General features: G+C 38.5%; 1 protein-coding gene across 1 annotated transcript; it reads left to right on the top strand.

Moving 5' to 3' along the window:
- Positions 1–10,659: 10,659 nt before the first annotated feature.
- On the top strand, positions 10,660–13,374 carry LOC114943254 (uncharacterized; the record flags this gene model as incomplete). Its single annotated transcript, XM_029318846.2, has 3 exons — positions 10,660–10,852; positions 10,974–11,123; positions 11,236–13,374. Coding segments are annotated over exons 1-3 (2,409 nt in total), but the record flags the coding sequence as incomplete, so codon positions are not given.
- Positions 13,375–22,282: the final 8,908 nt, after the last annotated feature.

Raw genomic sequence — 22,282 nt, 5'->3', positions numbered from 1 at the left:
ACATGGCGGCCTGCTCTCAAAAAACTATGATGTTTCTCGATGTCCATTTAGAAATAATGTCGAAGCTCTTACAGAATAATTACTACAACATTTGAAGTACGAAAAGTATTACATTAGAAAAAGATTAGATTAGAATAAGGATTCAACGTATTTTTAAAAGCTCTACACACAACGAAGTGAATATACAAAAATATATACAAATACCTTTTTCATCTGTGTTTCTGAAGAAAATTGTAAGTCAAATGAAACCTTGCTATTCAAAACCTATTCTTCATGATCGCAAGACACTATTTTCTATTTAAAAGACGTCTGCTAAAATTTTAATAAATATATATTATTTATGATAGAAATGAAGAATTTGTGCTTTACAGTATATGGATAGTACATGACTATTTCAAACACTGAACCGATGCATACAACAAAACTTTTCTCTGTCTGTTCAATAAATTACTGATAATGTTAAATTCCAATCACATATGCCACCTTGCCTAGGTTAATGATGGTCATTAACGGGAAATTTTACTAAAGAAAGATTGGAAATTTTTAATTTATACAATTTTCACAATTCTTATTTCAATTATTTATTCTATCCATCGAAAGTTTTTTGAGAGCAGGCCGCCATGTTATTTTTCTGATTCATTAACAACTTGGTACTCTGGAATTACGAGCAATTATTTTTCATTGTACGGGCTAGTATGAATTTCAAATCAAATCTCTATAAACGACTATTATATTTTGTGCACTAAGAATAACATATCGCACTTATTTTCTAGAATCAAATTGTAATCAGTTTCACTTATATGTATGTATGTTCAATTTTTTTATGGATATCATTCTTGTGAATTGGTACTCTGGAATTACGAGCAATTATTTTTCATTGTACGGGCTAGTATGAATTTCAAATCAATGTGAACTTGCACCTTGAATAAAATATCAGTTACTTCTCATGGTAATATATTATTACTAAATTTAGATAATATACACTTTACGTATGTTCACTTTGAACTGGCACCTTGAATAACATATCAGTTACTTTTCGTGATAATTTATTATTAGATCGTTTAAATTTTTAAAGGTTTAAATTTTTTAGTACCTTCTTTTGAACATGGCCTGACCTTTTCATTTTTATGATTTTTTTAGGATATCACTTACTTTTTAAAGTACAGATATATAGAGCAGCTTTCTAGTAATTCAAGTATCACAAATATATGTATTTTCGATTCTTATCACATAACTTTGTATAAGTAACAATTTATGCAATACAGTTCAAAATAATTGAAATATATGGTATATATGTACATATATAAAATATATAATTATATTATAGTATACATATATATTTTATTTAATCATATATGTAAATGTTTGTATAATTGTAATAACTTTTAACGATACATTGCACATTTATTTCAATTGCAACAGAATGAATTTATATTCTTGTATAAATATTGAAAATAAAGAATGGGCCCCTCCATCGCCCATTCTCGTGAGAACGCAACCATATATTTTTCTTCGTCTCTCCGATTTTAACACGACATACATATTTCTGTCTGATAATTTTTTTTTATGATACTTTTTGAAATGTCATGAAGCCTAGGTCAAATAAGAAACTTATTGCACTCGTTTTAATGCAGCGCTTACAGCAGCTTTTATAAAGCGCCAGAGCAGCCGATATTTTATTTTGGCGCTTACGGCAACTTTTATACAGCGCTAGAACAGTTGATGTTTTAATGTAGCGTTTACGGCAGCCTTTATACAGCGCCAGAGCAGCCGATGTTTTATTTCGGCGCTTACGGTAGCCTTTATACAGCGCCATTATTTAATCTGTTCTAAGAACAATATGTATGCCCCTTGTGCTCCTTTGGGCCATTTTTTCTTGAACACTTCCATATCATTAGAGTAATACCATTCCGATTTTGTGTCAGCTCTCAACATACACGTGTAGTGACCACGATTCATTTCTTCACCTTCGTGAAATATAGCGCTTATTACCTTGTACTTTTTTTTATTAATCGTGATATTACTCGTCGGCACGGCGGTAATCCAATTGTTGATAATTTTTTTAGAAGCACCGTTTACAAAAGTATATAAATTGAGCTGTATTACTACGACGGATAAAGTTGATTCGATTACGGTTTTCTTTTTCAACACGGTACCCTTACATTCGTTACAATTGCCGTTTATCGTTTCCCATTTAAAAAATTCTACATTAATTAAACTTTGTAGAGTGACACCTTTTTTCCTTTTTAATGTCGAATGTATAGGTAATATTAACAAACTACTGCTTTCCACCTTAGTTACATTGTAATTACATTTGACATTCGAGCAACATGTTACGTGCTTTAATTCGAGTTCTAATACATCATTGATGTCGAAATACTTCGACATTAGAGCCGTAAAAAATTCCGAAACATCTTGTTGTGTTCGTTCTTCGAAGCGTTTTCCGACAGATCTTCTAACCGCTTGAATGTTGCAATATTTACGTTTACCATACGCGCAGATAGCATTAGTCAATGCATTCGATGCTTTATTTTTCAGTATTTGTTGCCTAATACGTACGCAATAAAACGCACATTGTAATATTACATTAGCGTAACACGAAACAGCATCGTTATTGCAAAGGCCATATATTTTCCACGTAACTGTTACGTCCTGCGGTCTTCACGATTCTTTTCTTTCGAAGAACGCAAAGCGATATCTTGAACATCAAAGGCGGATAGAGAACGACCCGAAAATCAAAGTAAACGTAATAAATCGTGGAATCTACGAATCTCTTTCCTTTCGGAGAGTGTAAAATGATATTCAAAATATCGCAGACCCGCAGATAGGGCACGATGTGACAGGCGAGGGAAAACAATTTTTGGTGCCTATTCCTTTCAATAGAGCCCTTGAGAATCAATAAAACTTTCCGATAACCTAAACAATCCTCGCCTGACAGATCACCGGACGCGATATCTGCTTGAGTCACAACTAGAGGAGCAATAAAATATTAATCTCTCTCTATAAGAACAAATTCTCCATTGGTCGAAACTCAGGACTCTAAACAAAGCCCGAACCAATCATATTAATTTTCAAAATCGAAGGACGCCTCCAAACCTAAAAAGCGTCATTGAAAATTTCCTTATTCGTCGGGGATATTAACAACTAATGGAGAAGGAGGAGCAAGGAGGTTTATATACGAGTAACACCGTGCGAGCGACACACAGGTTTTTTCTCTTGATTCTTATTCATTCTCATTCAGTCAGTCTCATCTCGTTCGCAAACTTCAACTAGTTTTATTTGAGTGTTCAACCGAAAGAATTATTAATTCTGTTAGTATTAATTTCGCAAAACTAAATCCCAGCCGTCGTCAACCACCGAGCCACCTCTAGCTGACCAAGGTTCTTCTTGATAAGTAGTAAGTCTACCTAACACATTCACACCGATACTTCGTACAATTCTCGGGAGCTTAATCAAATCATAAAAACTAGAGTCTTTGGGTTCGCCGTTGGATTCGATAACCCAATTATTTACCTCACACCCTTTGATCCTTCTCCTACCTTTCTCCCAGAAATCACTCCGGATTCTCCGCAACAGCGGACGACTTCGTGATTTCTATCCGCTTCTTCCGAAATCACTCCGGATTCTCCGCAACAGCGGACGACTTCGTGATTTTTACCCTCTATTCCAGAAATCACTCCGGATTCTCCGCAACAGCGGACGACTTCGTGATTTTTACCCTCTATCCCAGAAATCACTCCGGATTCTCCGCAACAGCGGACGACTTCGTGATTTCTCCCGCTAGTAAATTAGGAAATAAAAAGCAAAGCGAATATAAAAATATACACATTGTATATGTATGTATGTATGTATATACATATATATATATATATATATATATATATATATACTAAATAAGTATTTACATATATAAATATATATAATGTTTTATATATAACTTGACATGAGATTATACATGAACTTCATAATTTATATATAAATAAATTTAATTATATATTTCAATTCAATTCAATTCTTTATTCGTCCCCTAAGGGATTGAAGGCGCTTTTTAAGGAGCGTTCCCCAACCTTACAAACTCTTTTTTAATTATATATAAAATGAACATATTTCACATATAATTATGTATAATTATATAATTATTTAGATATAATTATATATAAAAAATATTTCCCGGGTTGAATCCTGCAATTTTTATATTTTATTCATAAGACCACTATTTCTTGGACATAATTGACCGTTGCCGGACTTTTGAACCACCTTGTATACAGGGTTTGTCCGGAAAGTAATGCGTCGCATTTTTTTAAAAAAGAATTTATTGATCGCATAGGTAAAACAACTTAAAATTGTTCGAAGTATGACCCTTCTGCGTCAATACATTTTTGCCAACGCGATTTCCATGCGTCATAAGATTTCTGGAACTCCTTGACTGGGATGCTGTTCAGGGAGGCCGTCGAAGTAGCTTGTACGTTGTCAACCGACTCGAGCTGTTGTCCTTTGAGCTCCCTTTTCAGCCGAGGAAATAAAAAAAAGTCCGCCGGGGCCAAGTCGGGACTGTAGGGCGGCTGCGGCACCGTTGCCACACCGATCCGGGTCAGGTAGGCCGTAATAACAAAGGCGGTGTGAGCCGGCGCGTTGTCGTGATGGAGTTTCCATGAAGCGCGGATCTCCTTTCGGACGCGGGCGAACCTGTGATTCAGTCTCTGAAGCACTTCCTTGCGAACATTCATTCGACGGTCTGAATTCAATAATTGGCGCACACGAGTCACATTGTCGTCCGTTCGCGATGTTGACGGGCGTCCTGCGCGGGCCTCGTCGGCGACCTCCTTCCGACCTTCTCTAAACATCTTGTGCCATCTGTTTGACTGCGATTTGGAAAGGCAATCGTCCCCGAAAACTTTCTTGAGCATTTCAAAAGTTTCCAGCGGCGTCTTGTCCAGCTTCACGCAAAACTTTATCGCATAGCGTTGCTCTATCGTTCTCTCCATCACAAGTTCGACGCGACCACTAAGCAGAGGTTCACAGAATAAGCCGTCCTAACCCTCCAAGCGCATGGAAACAATTGAGCGACCTACCGTTGGAAAGCTAAGGGTACCCCCCTTCCTCCCCAACCGGTCCCATCGCTCTGCGATGTATAGTCGCGTCACAAAAAAATGCGACGCATTACTTTCCGGACAAACCCTGTATATATATATATATATATATATGTATATGGTAGATTGTATATTTCCTTTGAAAAATACATGAAAATATGCATATATCATCAAAATATATAAAAGAGCAATATTGAAATTGTGTTCAACTATGTCATAAAGAGACACATTTATATATGTATGTTTTACTGTCATTGACACGCTTAGATGCGTGTGCGAGATGATTCGACAGTAAAAATATATTATGTTGTCTAATTTCAATATGTTGAACACACTAAAATGGCTTTTTGAGATATATATATATTACTGTCGATAATAGCGGAATTAAAATTGTCGGTAATTATCGACAATTCCACTTAAATGATGGCGTTAACCCGTCGGAGTTTGGCCAACGCTCCGGCATCCATAAATTTAAAATGTAAGACAGGCAATAAGAGCCAATCGCGGAAGACTTGCATTTATTTATTCTCGTAGGGGGGTTAAAGGATTATTGAAATTTGTTGGAGCTGGATTGTGTGAATGGGCTGAGAAAAAATCTCAAGTCGATATATGAAGCACGTATAAAACTTTATTTTGTCTTCCTAACAATCTCTCTGATCCGCTTCGTAACTCGGACTGTGTTGTACGACGTGTGCGCAGTAAGGAACTGAATCGCGCTCGACTCGCCTACTGAGGGAATCTCATAGGGAGTTACGTATCTATACATTAGAGAGAAACAAAAAAAAACGCGCTGAACTTAAACACTCTTAATACTATCTTTAATACTACCGCCGTTCGAGCGTTTATCGTGACTCATTACCATATTTAACTTGGAACACATGTCTCTAAAACGATCTCGCGGCAGCGCCTTCGTAAATATATCTGCGCGTTGATTCTCGGACGGAACATACTTGACATTAATTTCTTTTCCGTTTACCTTTTCCCGAATAAAATGAAAATGGACATCTATATGCTTTGTCCTTTTGTAAAACACTGGGTTTCTGACTAGTTGGATTGCGCTTTGGTTGTCGATGTATAGAGTCGTCTGCTTGTCACAGAGACATCCGATGTCCGACAACAGTTTTCTTATTCATACTACTTCTCGCGCTTCTGCAGATATGCAGCAACGTATTCGGCTTCCGTCGTACTTAGCGTCACCAGTCGTTGCCGCTGCGACAACCACGTGACAGCTTCATTTGCAATACAGAAAACGTATCCGGTTGTGGATCTTCTCGTTTCGATATCTCTAGCGTAGTCAGCGTCTGAAAAACCTATTAATGCTACTTCGCTACCGCCGCTTACATACTCGATACCGAAATTGATTGTGCCTTTAAGATACGCAAATATTCTTTTTACCGCTCGCCAGTGTGTTGCGTTATGCTTACACAAGTATTTGCTTACTGAATTTACCGCGAACGCGATGTCCGGTCTCGATACGGACGCCAAGAAGACTAGTGACCCGACTGCTTCGCGATACGGCATGTTACTTAATTTATCGTCATCCTTTTCGGCTGGGGTCAGTATTGCGTGAGGATCCGCCGGCACACTCACCGTTTTTACGTCCGCCATTCCAAATTTTTCAATTATCCTTCGCGTATACGAACTCTGGTGAATTAGTAACGTCTTTCGCTCTCTATCGCGTTTGATTTACAGCCCGACAAAAACATTTGAATTCTCTACAGTTATCTTGAACGTTTCGCTTAGCCGTTGGATTATTATCTCAAGAGTCTCTACATTGCTCGTTGCAACCAGGCCGTCGTCGACGAATATCGCTAAATATACTGTGTCATTTTTGAATTTTCCTGTGAACACGCACTTGTCTGCCTCGCACTCTTCAAAGTTGAACTCGTTCAAAAACTTGGTGAATCTTAGGTTCCAACATCTTGGAGCTTGTTTTAGCCCGTAGAGAGATCTCTCGAGCTTGCATGCTACCTTCCTGGGATCTTCTTTTATCTGGAGTCCTTCCGGAATTTCCATGTATATCGTTTCTTCCAGTTTTCCGTATAGGAATGCAGTTTGTACGTCAAACTGCATTACTTCAAGATCTTTTGATGCTATTATTTTCAGCAATACTCTCAATTAGTCATATTGCACCACTGGAGAGAAGGTTTCCTTGAAGTCAATCCCCTCACGCTGTAGAAATCCTCTCGCACACAAACGTGCTTTGAATCGATGTGACTTCCCGTCTTCATCCTTCTTTACTCGAAACACCCATTTCGAGTCAATCAGTCTCATTTCCGGCGTTCTTTTCACAAGTTGTCATGTGTTGTTCTCCTCGTGGGCTGAGAGTTCGTTTTTAATCGCATCTTTCCACTACAGGGCTTCCGTACTATTCGTGGCTTCATCATACGTTGTCGGTGCGATGTACTCGGCAGCGTTGGCGTCGTGCCGGTACCTGCTCGGAGTCTTGATTCTCGAGCGATCCCGCAGGACTACTGCAACTTTTTGTGCTTGCTTGTTCACTCGTTCCTCGAACTCGTCGTCGTCCTCTTCTTCTTCCTCTTCGTTGTTGTCAACTTCTTCTTCGGCGTCGGTCACGTTTCTGTTTTCACTTTCGGCTGTCGTTCGTGGTAGAATTATTTCGTCTTTTTCTTTCTTCTCATCTTTTCTCACCGATGGAGCTCCGATTTCTTCGTTAAACACGACATTGCGTGCTATGCTGACCTTATTGGATTCAGGGTCATATACTCGGTAGTTCGTCGATTCCTCCGTGTATCCAACGAACATCTTACTCGCTCGCGCATCGAATTTCTGCGTAAATTGTTTGGGAATGTGCACGTACACGTCGGAACCGAAAATTCGTAGATGCTTCAAATTTGGGGTTTTTCCAGTCCACGCTTCATACAGTGTTACTGCACCTCTCGTCCACACGGTCCGATTGAGAACATATACCGCACAATTCACTGCTTCTGCCCACAGACACAACGGAAGATTTTTTGCAATTATCATCGTGCGTACGCTTTCGACTATTGTTCGATTCTCGCGTTCGGCCTTGCCGTTCTGCTCAGGGTTGTACGGCGCGGTCGTTTCTCGCTTGACTCCGCGTTTCTCGAGATAATTGATCATGTCCTTGTTGCTAAATTCTTTACCGTTGTCCGAGCGTAATGTTTTCATTTTCCGACCAAACTTGTTCTCGATCATCTTCTCGAAGATCTTGAATTTATCGTACACCTCAGATTTCCTCTTCATGAAGTATACCTGTCTGTAGCCGGTCGCTTCATCCTTGAAGATTGAAAAGTACCTCGAGCCTTCTACCGAATTTGTTGACATCGGCCCGCATACGTCCGAGTGCATTTTTTCGCCAGGTTTTATCTTCTTATCACGCTCCTAATTTATTGTTGAACGGCAGCCTGTGTGATTTCCCCAATTTACATGGTTCGCAGAAAACGTCATCTTTATCGGTAATAGACACTCCACTTACCAGTCCTTTTTCGGCCATTTTGCGTATCGCGCGCTTCCCGATGTGTCCCAATCTCTCGTGCCACACAGTTAAATTTGTTATGGCTATGTTCGCTTCGTCGGTACTTCCTTGTTTCGCGACCTTGAAGAACATACGATACACATCGTTACTCTGTTTCATGCCCGTCGCGAGCACTTCACCATCGCGCACCACTTCGATCCTATTCTTAAATTGCATTTCGAATCCCTTTTTCGTACACATTCCGATGGAAAATAAGTTCTTGCGCAATTTCGGAACATGCAGCACTTTCTCAATTCGCGCGTCGTGCCACATGCCGTCGATAAATTTTTTGATTTGCACCGTGCCTTCACCAGCGACGTTGCAGATTTGATTGTCACCGAGTGATATCGTAGCACCTGCTTTATCCGTCTTGTAGTCGGTTAGCCAGTCGCGTCGGTAAGTTAGATGCCTAGATGCACCGCTGTCGATAAGCCAGACTTTACTTTGATTGGCGGCCATTACTTGACTTTGCGTCCACAGTACACGAGCGTTATCGGCACTACTTGAACTCGACGCGATCACACTTTTATTCGTTTCCGCTGCGAATGTGCAGTCGCGGGATTTTTCGCCGTCTTTACGAGGCTTCCGCTTATTACGACACTGATTTGCAAAATGTCCCATACCTTGACACTTGTAACACTGTATGTCCTTCGTTTTTTTTTATTTTTATTCTTCCTGTTTCCGGCACTTTTCGCTCCTTGCGATCGTCGATTTTTGGCCAGCGCTTCTGAAGAATCTTTGTCGTTCTTGATTCTCGCGTCCTCTCTAATCAGCCTTTCCTGGAGATTGTCAAGAGTTTGTCCGCGCGTGCGAGATCTACGCTATCCCATGCCACTTAGAGCGTACTAAACCTCGTGGTCAAACTCGCGAGAATTTTCGCTATTACTATGGCATCCGACACGTCTTTGCCGACGTCTTTGAGCTGACTCCCCATATTCGTTACTCTGGCCACGTGCTGTACCGCCGTGTCCGCTTCGCTCATCCAATATTCGTGGAACCTCTTTAGCAAACCCAGCTTGTTAGTCACTGTCTTTTGCTCGTGGATTAAACACAGTTTGTCCCACATTTCTTTCGCGGAAATGCACGATAGTACGCACACTTGTTGGGCTTCGTCGAGATTCGACAGGATTATATACTTTGCTGTCGCATCGTCTTTAACATTTTTCTTCAACGCGGCCGCGTGTCCGGCTCCCGCGGCTGGCGCTCCCCTCGTGCCATCTACCATATCCAGAACATCATTCATGATAAATAATGCTTTTACTTGTGGTTTCCAGCCCTGGAAATTCGTTCCATCAAAAGGCTTCACACCCTTCACCGAGATTCCGACAGACATCGCAAGTTTTACTAACTCGCGCACTTGTTGCACGTTGACACCGGCACTCGAACAATGGCCGACCTTTTTTGCTTCTCGCCACGTGCGATTTCCCGACAAAGTTCTCGCCGCGTTCACACAATTTTCCGCGCAGTTAAACCGCGACTGGGCCCATAACCTGTTGGAGCTGGATTGTGTGAATGGGCTGAGAAAAAATCTCAAGTCGATATATGAAGCACGTATAGAACTTTATTTTGTCTTTCTAACAATCTCTCTGATCCGCTTCGTAACTCGGACTGTGTCGTACGACGTGTGTGCAGTAAGGAACTGAATTGCACTCGACTCGCCTACTGAGGAAATCTCATAGGGAGTTACGTATCTATACATTAGGGAGAAACAAAAAAAAACGCGCTGAACTTAAACACTTTTAATACTATCTTTAATAAAATTAAATCTCAAATATGAGATTATTTCATATTTTAAAATCTTGGCAATGACCAAATAAAATTTGGTGCCTTGTGCACAGATATTTAATTCTAACGAAAAAATTTAGTTTTGTTGGGATAACGCACCGTCTTCCGCAATTGGCTCTTATTGTCTGTCTTACACTTTAAATTTATTAAAAATAATGATTAAAAAATTAAGAAAGAGAGAGAGAGAAAGAAAGAGTTGAAACGATTCTAATCAGTTCTTTTATCATAGGTAAATGAAAACATCAAATTGTCGAACAAGATATGCTATAAATGTGCGTACGAATTAGGTCAGTGCGCCAAATTTGTGCAAAAGTATAAGAAATCACATGATGCCTCAAAACCGGAAGCTGAAACATCAATGCCGTGTTGCTGTTTGTGCTTTGAACATATAGAAAATAACCGCATATTTGATATTACCAAGGACAATCGTGCAATCTTTAATCCTTTACAGAAAATCCGCAAGATCTTTAATGAGGACGTAAGTTTAAATCCTTATTTTTTTATCTTTTGTATGACAAATAATATGTACTATTATTCTATATTAAGATTAAATTAACTAATTAAGAAATTAACTTTATATATTGTTTTTTTACATGCAGCTTAAGAAGAATGACAATTCTAAACTGATATGTCTGACATGTCGATATAATTTGGATGTTTTATATGATTTGAGAAAAGTATACCAGGAAGTAATTATCAATCTGAAGGCCTTGATTAATAACAAAATAGATTATTCAAATTTTCCAAAGGTAATAAGGACTTATTACGAATAATATACGTATGCTTCTTGATATTATTTTTACTTCGATCAAACATCTTTTTTAAACAAAGTATTACAAAATTACATTTTTTAAATTGCAGATATATACAGATGTTGTAAATCGGAAAACAACTGTTACAATATTTCCGGATATTATATTCTATGATCTAATAAATTCCGATAGCAAAAATAGTGAGAATATGAAATGTAATAAAACGCGTGCTAAAAATCGCACGGAGCGAAGCAATGCACAAACTAAATCACGAAACAATGTGAAATTAAAAGTCCGGAAGTGTGACAAGTGTCATAATATTGTTCCGAATGGTACTGATATGTATAGATTTAATCGTTCGCGTCTAACAGTATGCAGAAATTGTTGGATAACAATGGATCCAAGTAAAGACAAATTAAAACTGCGATCACGAGAGGTAGAACCCAATTTGACCGAAACAAAATTATGTGCAGTCTTTTTGATAGATGTGCTTGACAAAAAGAGTGAAAAAGAATTTAAGATAGAAAAAAATCAAGATAATAAATCTAATGACAATTCAGAAGATAGATTATCTGGAAGTTTTTTAAATATCATGCCTAAGAGTGAGGATGCTGTTAACGATAACAGAAAACAAGGAAAGAAACGACAAATCAACGCTGAGAAGAACGAGGATGTCGAGAGCACACCAACGAAAGTAACAAAATTAAGCAAAAAACCTGCAAATGCAACTGAAGCAAAGACATCGTCTGACATGGAGCAACCACTGGAGTCTACCACTTGTTCGACGCGACAACGACGTAAAAGAGCAGCCGCTATTAGTTCTGACTTTGATACTTCTCCATCGAGTTTAAAAGAAAAATCAAAAAGTCAGACAGAGAGTCTGTCACCTTCCTCAAGTAAGCCAGATAGAAAGAAATTGAAAACTATTGTTGAAGGAATATCTACAAATGTACATTCAGAATCTACCAATGAATCATCCCCGAAAGATACAAATTCGAAAAGAATGACGAGAAAAGCTTCAACTGCGCGCGCGAGCAAGGAAAAGAACGTTCGCAAAAGAACAAGATCATCTTCTATCTCTAGTATCGAAACGGTATCATTGGCGGAAAGACTTAAAAGTCCGAAATCTGTATCATCGCCGGAAGATAAGAAAAAATGCCACACTTGTGACATGTGCGGTAAGAAATTTGACACCAAGCTGGAAAGCGCAGAACACAGACCAACGCATCTCCTTCAAACTTTGTTAAAATTGGAAAGATTAACTATTTCAAATATTAAGTTGAAACAAGAATTGAAACTCGATTCGGAAGAAGATAAAATATCCGAAGAAGCGAAAAAAACCGTAATTGAAAAATGTAGAGATGAGATTAATATCGAAGATACGGACGAAGAAATGTCAAGTGTAACGAGAAAGGAAGATGTAGAAAAGAAAGAAACAAATAGTGAAAGTTGTAATGTGACTGACAAACTAGACACAGAAAATGAATTGTGTGTAGACGAATCTGCGAAATATCAAAGCGATGAAAAGATGATGGAGGAATCTGAACAGTGTGTAGAATCGTCTGTGTCAAATGGAACAGTAACTTCTGTTGAAATAGAACAGAATACAGGAGAAACAAAAAATACAGAAGAAAAAAATACAAAAAACAAAAATAGAAAGGCATCAACGGACAGAGACATTGACACATTGAATAGTAAAGACACGGATATACAGAATGATATTGTAGCGAAGGAAACATCTTCCTCTACATCCAAATGTAGTCATTCATTGTTTAACAATTTTGATGAAGAAGAAAATAAAAATGTATCTGCAGAAGATGGTACAAAAGTAACCACTGAAGAAAAAGGAAAGTCTAATAACGACGAAGATCATGTTCATGAAGAAACGGCGCACGATAACGAAACAACTAAATCATCGGTTTCATCGATTATCAACATGACCAAGGATACGATTCACAGTAAAAGTTGTAAAAATGATTTAAAAAATAGTTGCAAAGATAATGAAAGTGAAGTAGTAAAAGACATAGAAGGAGAACAGTGCGATTCAGTAAATAAATCTCGGAAGAAAAATATAAATAAATCCAAAGAAAAGAAAAAAAATATGTTAAATATCGTAGAAGAAACAGAAACATTAAAAGACCAAATAGATTTAGATGATGTAGTCGTAGATGAGAACAAAGTCATAGACGAAAATAGACTTGCAGAAGATGGTACAAAAGTAACAAAAGATGGTAAAAAAGAGAGTGAAAAAAATTATAATATAAAATTAAAAATTATAATTATAATTCAAAATATATTAAAATATATATTAAATATTATTAAATATATTACAAAATATATATAAATATATATAAATATATATAAATATATTAAATATATTAAAAATTATAATTATAATTATCCATAACGTTGACGTCTTTAAAGTTGTTGATCGAGATTTTGAGAAATTTTCAAACATTTTTCTTCTTCAGATAAATTTTTAAAAACCTTATTATTAATAAATTTATATATTTTCTTTTCTATAATACATTTTTTATTCTTATATTTACAATTGCAATCGCAATGTTCAATTTTTGAATATATATATTTTTAATTAATAGCAGGTATCTTGTACCGCCAGTGATGAATAAAATTAAAAATAACTGTGAGACGACCCAACTGGCTTAAATTGATTTTTATTATTAGTTTGATGTCATATACAAGAAAAGTCTTTTCTTGTATATGACATCAAACTAATAATAAAAATCAATTTCAGCCAGTTGGGTCGTCTCACAGTTATTTTTAAATATATTTTTAAGTAGTGTTATATAAGACACGCGCAATAAAAAAAAGAGATAAAAAGCGAGATGCAACATTCCGATGATATTCTAAAATAATTATTCGTGCATTCGAATTTTTGTTTTCGGAAACGTCGAGATTTCCAGCGCGAAGTTAAATGTATATATATTCGATGTTCCATAAATATTTACGTTTTATAGAATAACGAACGAACTCTTGTAGCCTACCGAATCGTACACCTTTATTTTTAGCAATGGACCAATCTTGCAGCTCAGTAGGAAGTATATTACCACTGACGCCTTTTCAATGAAGTCTGATAAAAATACCATGCGTTGAAATTCTCGATGGTCATGATTTTTTGAGTGCCTCATAATACACACCGCAAAAATATAATTACACGTGTATTTCAATCGATAAACGAGTCTTAATAAACTTAAGTCACTTGCGTTTATACATTTTTCATGTAAAATGTGTGTAAAACATTAATTACAACACACATACGCACACACATTATTTGTATATTATACAATTAATTCTAACGAATATATAAATGTGATAATTTTATTTTACTATTAAATGCTTTTTTCCAAAATAATTATAATAATAATACAAAATAATATATTCTCACTTTACTGAGCCATTTTTAAATAAACTCTTTATGTGGTATAATTCTTTACAAGTCAAATTGATGGAGATTTATTAAAAGTTCAGAATTATTGTAGACAGAAGGATATGCGGGCATAAATATAAAACATACATTGATTCATTAGCTTAAAGTGCATCTAGCACTTGAGACTCAAGAGTGATATATTTATATACATGTATTCTATAATAGATCTGTTGATTTATCATTAGCTTCGATCGTTAAGGCAATCTCGTTGTAAAAGGATATCGATCATTAATACACTCATGTATACCTAGATAGATTTCGCACGCCGTATACATATGTGACCAAATGTTACGCGACGTTGCAATATTTAATAAAAGTGACTTATTTGCTGCATGCAATGCAATATGATACGACTTGTCGATACAACTTTAGACAACTACCGAACCGATTGTTAACTGATTGTTAACTTACTGTCATATACATATATCCCAGCAAACACAGATTATAATTATTATATAATCTACAAGTAACACGTAATATAACAGAAGTTATAAATTATTAATGTTGATGTTACATAATTTTCTTTTGTAACTACAATTTAACTGTATTTTTAAACTGTTATATTTTTTTGGTATTTTCTAGTTATAACAGTATAACAACAATAAAATGAAAATATAACATGTTATATAACGAGCGTTGCGTTAGCATTATTTAAATGTTATATAACATATTTTGTAATAAGCATCACTTTTAAATTTTGCCGCGCAACAAGTATTTCCGTGTCCTGTGTGTGTATGTACTCGTATGTGTTGCTGAGAAGAAAGCTCTTTCCGATTTGCTGTTCATCTGCTTCGTCAACGGAATTTTTGTGGATAATTTATATCCTAAAAAAATCATAAAAATGAAAAGGTCAGGCCATGTTCAAAAGAAGGTACTCAAAAATTTAAACCTTTAATAATTTAAATGATCTAATAATAAATTATCACGAAAAGTAACTGATATGTTATTCAAGGTGCCAGTTTAAAGTGAACATACGTAAAGTGTATATTATCTAAATTTAGTAATAATATTGTTGGCAATATTAATACAACATGAGTGGAAACTCTGACGGGAAAGTGAATAAGACAAAGCGTAATAAGTGAAAAAGAAAAAGAAAGAAACACGTTTATTGAGCACAGTATATAACTCGTGTAATGTGACTTGACAAAATGCTCGATACACGGATATCGAGAGCACAATAGAGACTGCCTCTGCGGTACAAGACGAAGCATCGAGCGCTTACCGGCGGCAACAGCGCTCCTCGCGAATAATATGCCAATTTGCCCTCATGACAAACACCTCATTCGGGCGTAAACAAGACACAATGAAAATATTTCATCTCAATACTTCCCCTGAAATTTTACATTTAATTTAAGAGGCTTGACAAACGTCTCACACGTACATACGAACCGCTTGCATAGCCCATACATTTGTCACCTTCAGATCGGTGCCTAACTGTGGTACATACTAACAACAATCATACGTGCACCCAATTTCGGAATAATTACTCATTTATCATACCAATCAATGCACACAGTCTGTCGAATTTAATGCGAGACATTGGCTTTGTAAACACATCGGCTGCTTGGTATTCACTGCTAACAAACTCAACCGCTAGCTGGTTTTCGCTCAATTTTTCACGCACAAAGTGGTATCGCACGTCAACGTGCTTTGTGCGCTTGTGAAACTCGGGGTTTTTAACCAGCTTTATCGCACTTGCGTTATCGACGAACAACTTGGGCACTGATTGCAGTACGACAATTTCGTCGTACAGGCGAAACAGCCAGACTACTTCTTTAGCTGCCTCACTCGCCGCGATATACTCTGCCTCTGTTGTAGACAGACTCACGCACTTTTGCCTTTGACTGGCCCATGATACGGCACCACCACTGTACAGGCTGACCATTCCGCTCACAGATCTTCTTGTCACTGGATCGCTGGCGTAGTCGGCGTCACTGTAAACATGAAGCAACCCTGCTTCATTTGCCCTGTAGACGATGCCCTTGTCCGTCGATCCCTTCAGGTACCTGAAGATCCTCTTCACCAGTGTCCACTGCAACTCCGATGGTTGCTCGAGAAACTGCGACATGTAGCTTACGCTGAATGCGAGGTCAGGCCTCGTGGCGACAGCCAGATACATGAGGCAGCCGATTGCCTCTCTATACGGTGCAGAAGTTGATGTCGGATTCTCAACCTCATTTGCCTGCAGGTACTGCACGATTGGCGTTGACACTGGTTTTGCCTCTGCCATGCGGAATCGTTGCAGCACTTCTTCGGCATACAGCTTTTGATTGATGAAAATGGAGCCATCACTTCTGCGCGTAATGTTTACGCTCAAGAAATACCCAAGCGGCTCGTGGGTAACCTTGAAGTTTTCCTTGAGGCACTTCAGCAGTGCGTCGATGTCTTCTTGGTTAGAAGCTGCTACTAGGCTATCATCAACATATAAGACAACCAGCAGCTTTCGACGTTCCTCTCGTCGATAATACAGGCAGGGATCAGCCTGGCTTTTACCGAGTCCAAAGCGTAGTAGCACCTCCTTGAACTTCTTGTTCCAGCAGCGCGGCGACTGCTTGAGTCCGTAGAGACTCTTCTCTAGCTTACAGACGCGATCTGTGCCATCTTAGAATCCCTCTGGCTGATCCATGTATATCTCCTCTTCCAGGAGTCCATTTAAAAATGCAGTTTTTATATCAAACTGCGCCAACTTGAGACCTTCACCAGCCGCGACGCTCAACACTGCTCGAATTGTGTCGAAACGAGCGACAGGGCTGAATGTCTCGTTAAAGTCGACTCTTTCTCTCTGGCTGAAGCCACGACACACCAGTCGCGCTTTATGACGCAATACTTCGCCATCAGGACCGCGCTTTACTCGAAACACCCATCGATTGGAGATTGTCCTTCGACCCTTTGGCAGCTTGACCAAGGACCACGTCGAGTTCTCCTCCAACGATTCCATCTCTTCTTTCATCGCCTCTTTCCACTTCTGCGCCTCTGCTGACCTGATAGCCCCTTGATAATTAATCGACTCTTGAATCTCAGTCAGCATAGCATGAACAAAACGATCAGGCGCTTTGATCGTTGCTCTATCGCGCAGATTCGGTGGACTTATGCCTGGTGACTCAAGGAGAGATTCTTCACTCAGTGTCTTGTCACCATCTTGCTCAGTTGCATCGTTGGCATCGAACCAGTCATCGTTGCGTTCCGGATCACGTTGAGTAGCGACATCCTCCACTGTCTCCTCCACTGGAAACAGGGCAAACGCTGTGCCTGCTTTCTCCGGTTCGAAGACAACGCTCTTGCTGCGAACGATTTTCTTGCCCCCCGGTATGTAGATGCGATAGCCGTCGATGTCGTCGCTGTACCCGACAAACGTGCCCCGCTGTCCCTTGGAATCCCACTTCTTTCGTCTCTCCTTGGGAACATGCACGAAGCACGTGGCACCAAACGCGTGAAGTTTTTCGAGCCGAGCATTCTTCCCGGTAAATGCCTCGTACGGTGATTTGCCGACGACTTGACTGGGTCCCGTACGATTTAGAACATGCACAGCAGTATTCACTGCTTCTGCCCACAGGAACTTTGGCATGTTTCGGGCCAACATCATTGTCCGTGCCAACTTCACCACAGTCCGATTGGTCCTCTCGGCGCATCCATTCTGTTCTGGCGTGTATGGATTCGTAATGACTAACTGTACGCCATGCGCCTTCAAAATCGACTTTACTTTAGAATTATTAAATTCTAGTCCGCCGTCGCATTGCAGCGCTTTCACGGATCGACCACATAGATTAGACACTAATCTTACCATTTCGTCGATTTTCGCAGCTGCCTCTGATTTCTCCTTGAGAAAATCAACGATGCGATGTCTCGTAAAGTCACACGTGAAGCACAGAAAATATCTCGCCCCACCCAAGGAATCCACCTCCATGGGACCACACAGATCGGCGTGAATAACGTCACCTCGTGTTGTTGCTCTTTGCTGTCGCGACTTAAAACTGCTCCGTTTTTGCTTCCCTTGCACACATGCAGCACAGAAAATGTCATCATCAAGTACTCTAACACCGCGTTCCTTTAAAAACTGTTTTACGTGTTGCTTATTTTGGTGCCCGAGTCGTTCATGCCACATTTGCAGCGACTGCGGCTCCGCGACATTTGACTCGCACACCTCACTCTGCGGGACGGCCCGCAACAACATTTTAAATAAGCGCCCGCTCCGTACACCGCGCACCATGGCCTTGCCCTTTTTTGTAAACTCGCACTCTCGATCGGAAGATTTCAGTTGCATTCCTTTGTCGAGTACAGAAGATTGAGAAAATAAATTTCTCCGCGACGACGGCACGTGTAGCACGTATTCAAGATGACGCGGCAGCCACTTCCCGTCGATCGACACCTCACAATCGATGCGTCCTGCTCCAACAGCGTCCATAGTAGCCTTAGTATCTCCGAGATACACTTTGATTGCAGTATCGAACAGTTTATAGTTTGTGAACCACTCGCGATGTCGCGACATGTGATACGATGCTCCGGAGTCGAGCACCCACGAATCACATTCACTTCTCGCACAAAGCACTTCTGCATTTAACGCTTCGGTGACAGCACTTTTCGATTTTTCGCTCGTATTGCTCTTCTTTGCCTGTGTGGAGCAATTTTTACTAATGTGGCCGAAACCATTACATTTGTAGCACCGCGGGCCACGCCCACTTTTCTTCGCAGACTTCCGTTGCTGCCCAGTAGCGCCCTTCGTTGAGTTTTCCTCTTTAGCTTTAGCGGTAGTGGCCGCAACGAGCGCCACCAACTCGTCGTTACGTTGTTTCCGGTCGTTACGACTGCGCTCATCGGAAGTCAAGAGCTCAACCAAATTTGAATATGTCTGCTGTTCTTCCTGTCTTGCCCACCATGTTTGGCGAAGACCATCGAAACTGTCTGGGAGAGTATCCACCAGTTTCACTACTTGCGATGCCTCATCCGGAGCAACACTTAATTGTCTCATGCGATAAACGACATTTTCAAACTTTGTGATGTGCTCCACCATGTTGTCGCCAGCACACATGCGGAAATTGAAGAATTCCGACTGCACTGTGTGTGCTGATTGTTTCGTCTTCTGTTCGAACGTCGCGTGGAGCTTCATCCACATGTCTCGCGCAGTATCGCATGACACCAGTAATGCTATGACCTTCGGCTCGAGTGTTTTGATGAGGATTTGGCTTGCCGCGCGGTCAGCCTTGTCCCACGTCTTGAGTGCGTCACTATATGTCGCTTGGTCTATCGTATTAGCATTTTGTCTCAATGTCTCCGGTTTAGTCACTTGACCGATGCATACCTCGTATGCATTGTCCGTACCTCGCAGTAAATTGCAGACTGCGAATTTCCACGTACATCAGTTCTCGGCCCCGCTCAATTTCTCGATACCGTGGAACATCGATTCCATGTTTCCGGTTGTCCGATTCACTGATGGCGACGCGACAATGAAACTCGAGAAAGCAAAGAAACTCGTGAAATGGCACTGCTCGTTTCACTACGGTTACACGCAATTATTCACTTTTACAGAGAACCACGTTCTGCTACCATGTTGGCAATATTAATACAACATGAGTGGAAACTCTGACGGGAAAGTGAATAAGACAAAGCGTAATAAGTGAAAAAGAAAAAGAAAGAAGCACGTTTATTGAGCACAGTATATAACTCGTGTAATGTGACTTGACAAAATGCTCGATACACGGATATCGAGAGCACAATAGAGACTGCCTCTGCAGTACAAGACGAAGCATCGAGCGCTTACCGGCGGCAACAGCGCTCCTCGCGAATAATATGCCAATTTGCCCTCATGACAAACACCTCATTCGGGCGTAAACAAGACACAATAAAAATATTTCATCTCAATAAATATATTACCATGAAAAGTAACTGATATTTTATTCAAGGTGCAAGTTCACATTGAACATACATACATATAAGTAAAACTGATTACAATTTGATTCTAGAAAATAAGTACGATATGTTATTCTTAGTGCACAAAATATAATAGTCGTTTATAGAGATTTGATTTGAAATTCATACTAGCCCGTACAATGAAAAATAATTGCTCGTAATTCCAGAGTACCAATTTGTTAATGACTCAGAAAAATAACATGGCGGCCTGCTCTCAAAAAACTATGATGTTTTTCGATGTCCATTTAGAAATAATGTCGAAGCTCTTACAGAATAATTACTACAACATTTGAAGTACGAAAAGTATTACATTAGAAGAAGATTAGATTAGAATAAGGATTCAACGTTGTATTTTTAAAAGCTCTACACACAACGAAGTGAATATACAAAACTATATACAAATACCTTTTTCTTCTGTGTTTCTGAAGAAAATTGTAAGTCAAATGAAACCTTGCTATTCAAAACCTATTCTTCATGATCGCAAGACACTATTTTCTATTTAAAAGACGTCTGCTAAAATTTTAATAAATAGATATTATTTATGATAGAAATAAAGAATTTGTGCTTTACAGTATATGGATAGTACATGGTTATTTCAAACACTGAACCGATGCATACAACAAAACTTTTCTATGTCTGTTCAACTGATAATGTTAAATCCCAATCACATATGCCACCTTGTCTAGGTTAATGATGGTCATTAACGGGAAATTTTACTAAAGAAAGATTGGAGATTTTTAATTTATACAATTTTTACAATTATTTCAATTATTTATTCTATCCATCAAAAGTTTTTTGAGAGCAGGCCGCCATGTTATTTTTCTGAGTCATTAACAAATTGGTACTCTGGAATTACGAGCAATTATTTTTCATTGTACGGGCTAGTATGAATTTCAAATCAAATCCCTATAAACGACTATTATATTTTGTGCACTAAGAATAACATATCGCACTTATTTTCTAGAATCAAATTGTAATCAGTTTTACTTATATGTATGTATGTTCAATGTGAACTTCCACCTTGAATAAAATATCACAGTTACTTTTTATGGTAATATATTATTACTAAATTTAGATAATATACACTTTACGTATGTTCACTTTGAACTGGCACCTTGAATAACATATCAGTTACTTTTCGTGATAATTTATTATTTGATCGTTTAAATTTTGAAAGGTTTAAATTTTTGAGTACCTTGTTTTGAACATGGCCTGACCTTTTCATTTTTATGATTTTTTTAGGATTGTATTATATGTTGTTATACTAACGTTCTGATTATATCCTTTTGTGTTGTAGTTTATATTACTCGCGTTCTAATTATATTTTTTTGTATTATATTTTATTTTATTATTTTATATTATATTTCTAGGGGTGCGTTCCGTTATGCACTGCAAGTACTGACAGTACTACCAATAGCGTTCCGATATAGATAGCAGTGCACTGCGAAAGTACTATCATGAGTATATGACGTCATTAATTTTGACGTTATTTCCTGTTGCGATTACTGCAACCAGCGAGGTAAAGCACTCGCAGTAATCAAGATGGCTACCTCCATGTGTACGGTGGAACTAACTTTTAAATTCCATATCTGAATATAATGATACAATATTTTCAACGTAATTTTTACATTTTATTCTAGGTATTTTAATTTGTCGTCTCATTTCATTTATTAATTCCATTTCCAAATCGCTTTTACTTGATGACTCACTCGAATATATATTCTCGATTAAATTATATGTAATTAATGCAATAATGGTATTATCCATTTCACCAATTTTTCACTCGATGATTATTAGCGAAAAA

The sequence above is a fragment of the Nylanderia fulva genome, unplaced genomic scaffold, assembly GCF_048542155.1.
Source record: "Nylanderia fulva isolate GAGA-0341 unplaced genomic scaffold, ASM4854215v1 Scaffold308, whole genome shotgun sequence".
NCBI lineage: Eukaryota > Metazoa > Arthropoda > Insecta > Hymenoptera > Formicidae > Nylanderia > Nylanderia fulva.
This window is presented reverse-complemented; position numbering and strand designations above follow the sequence as displayed.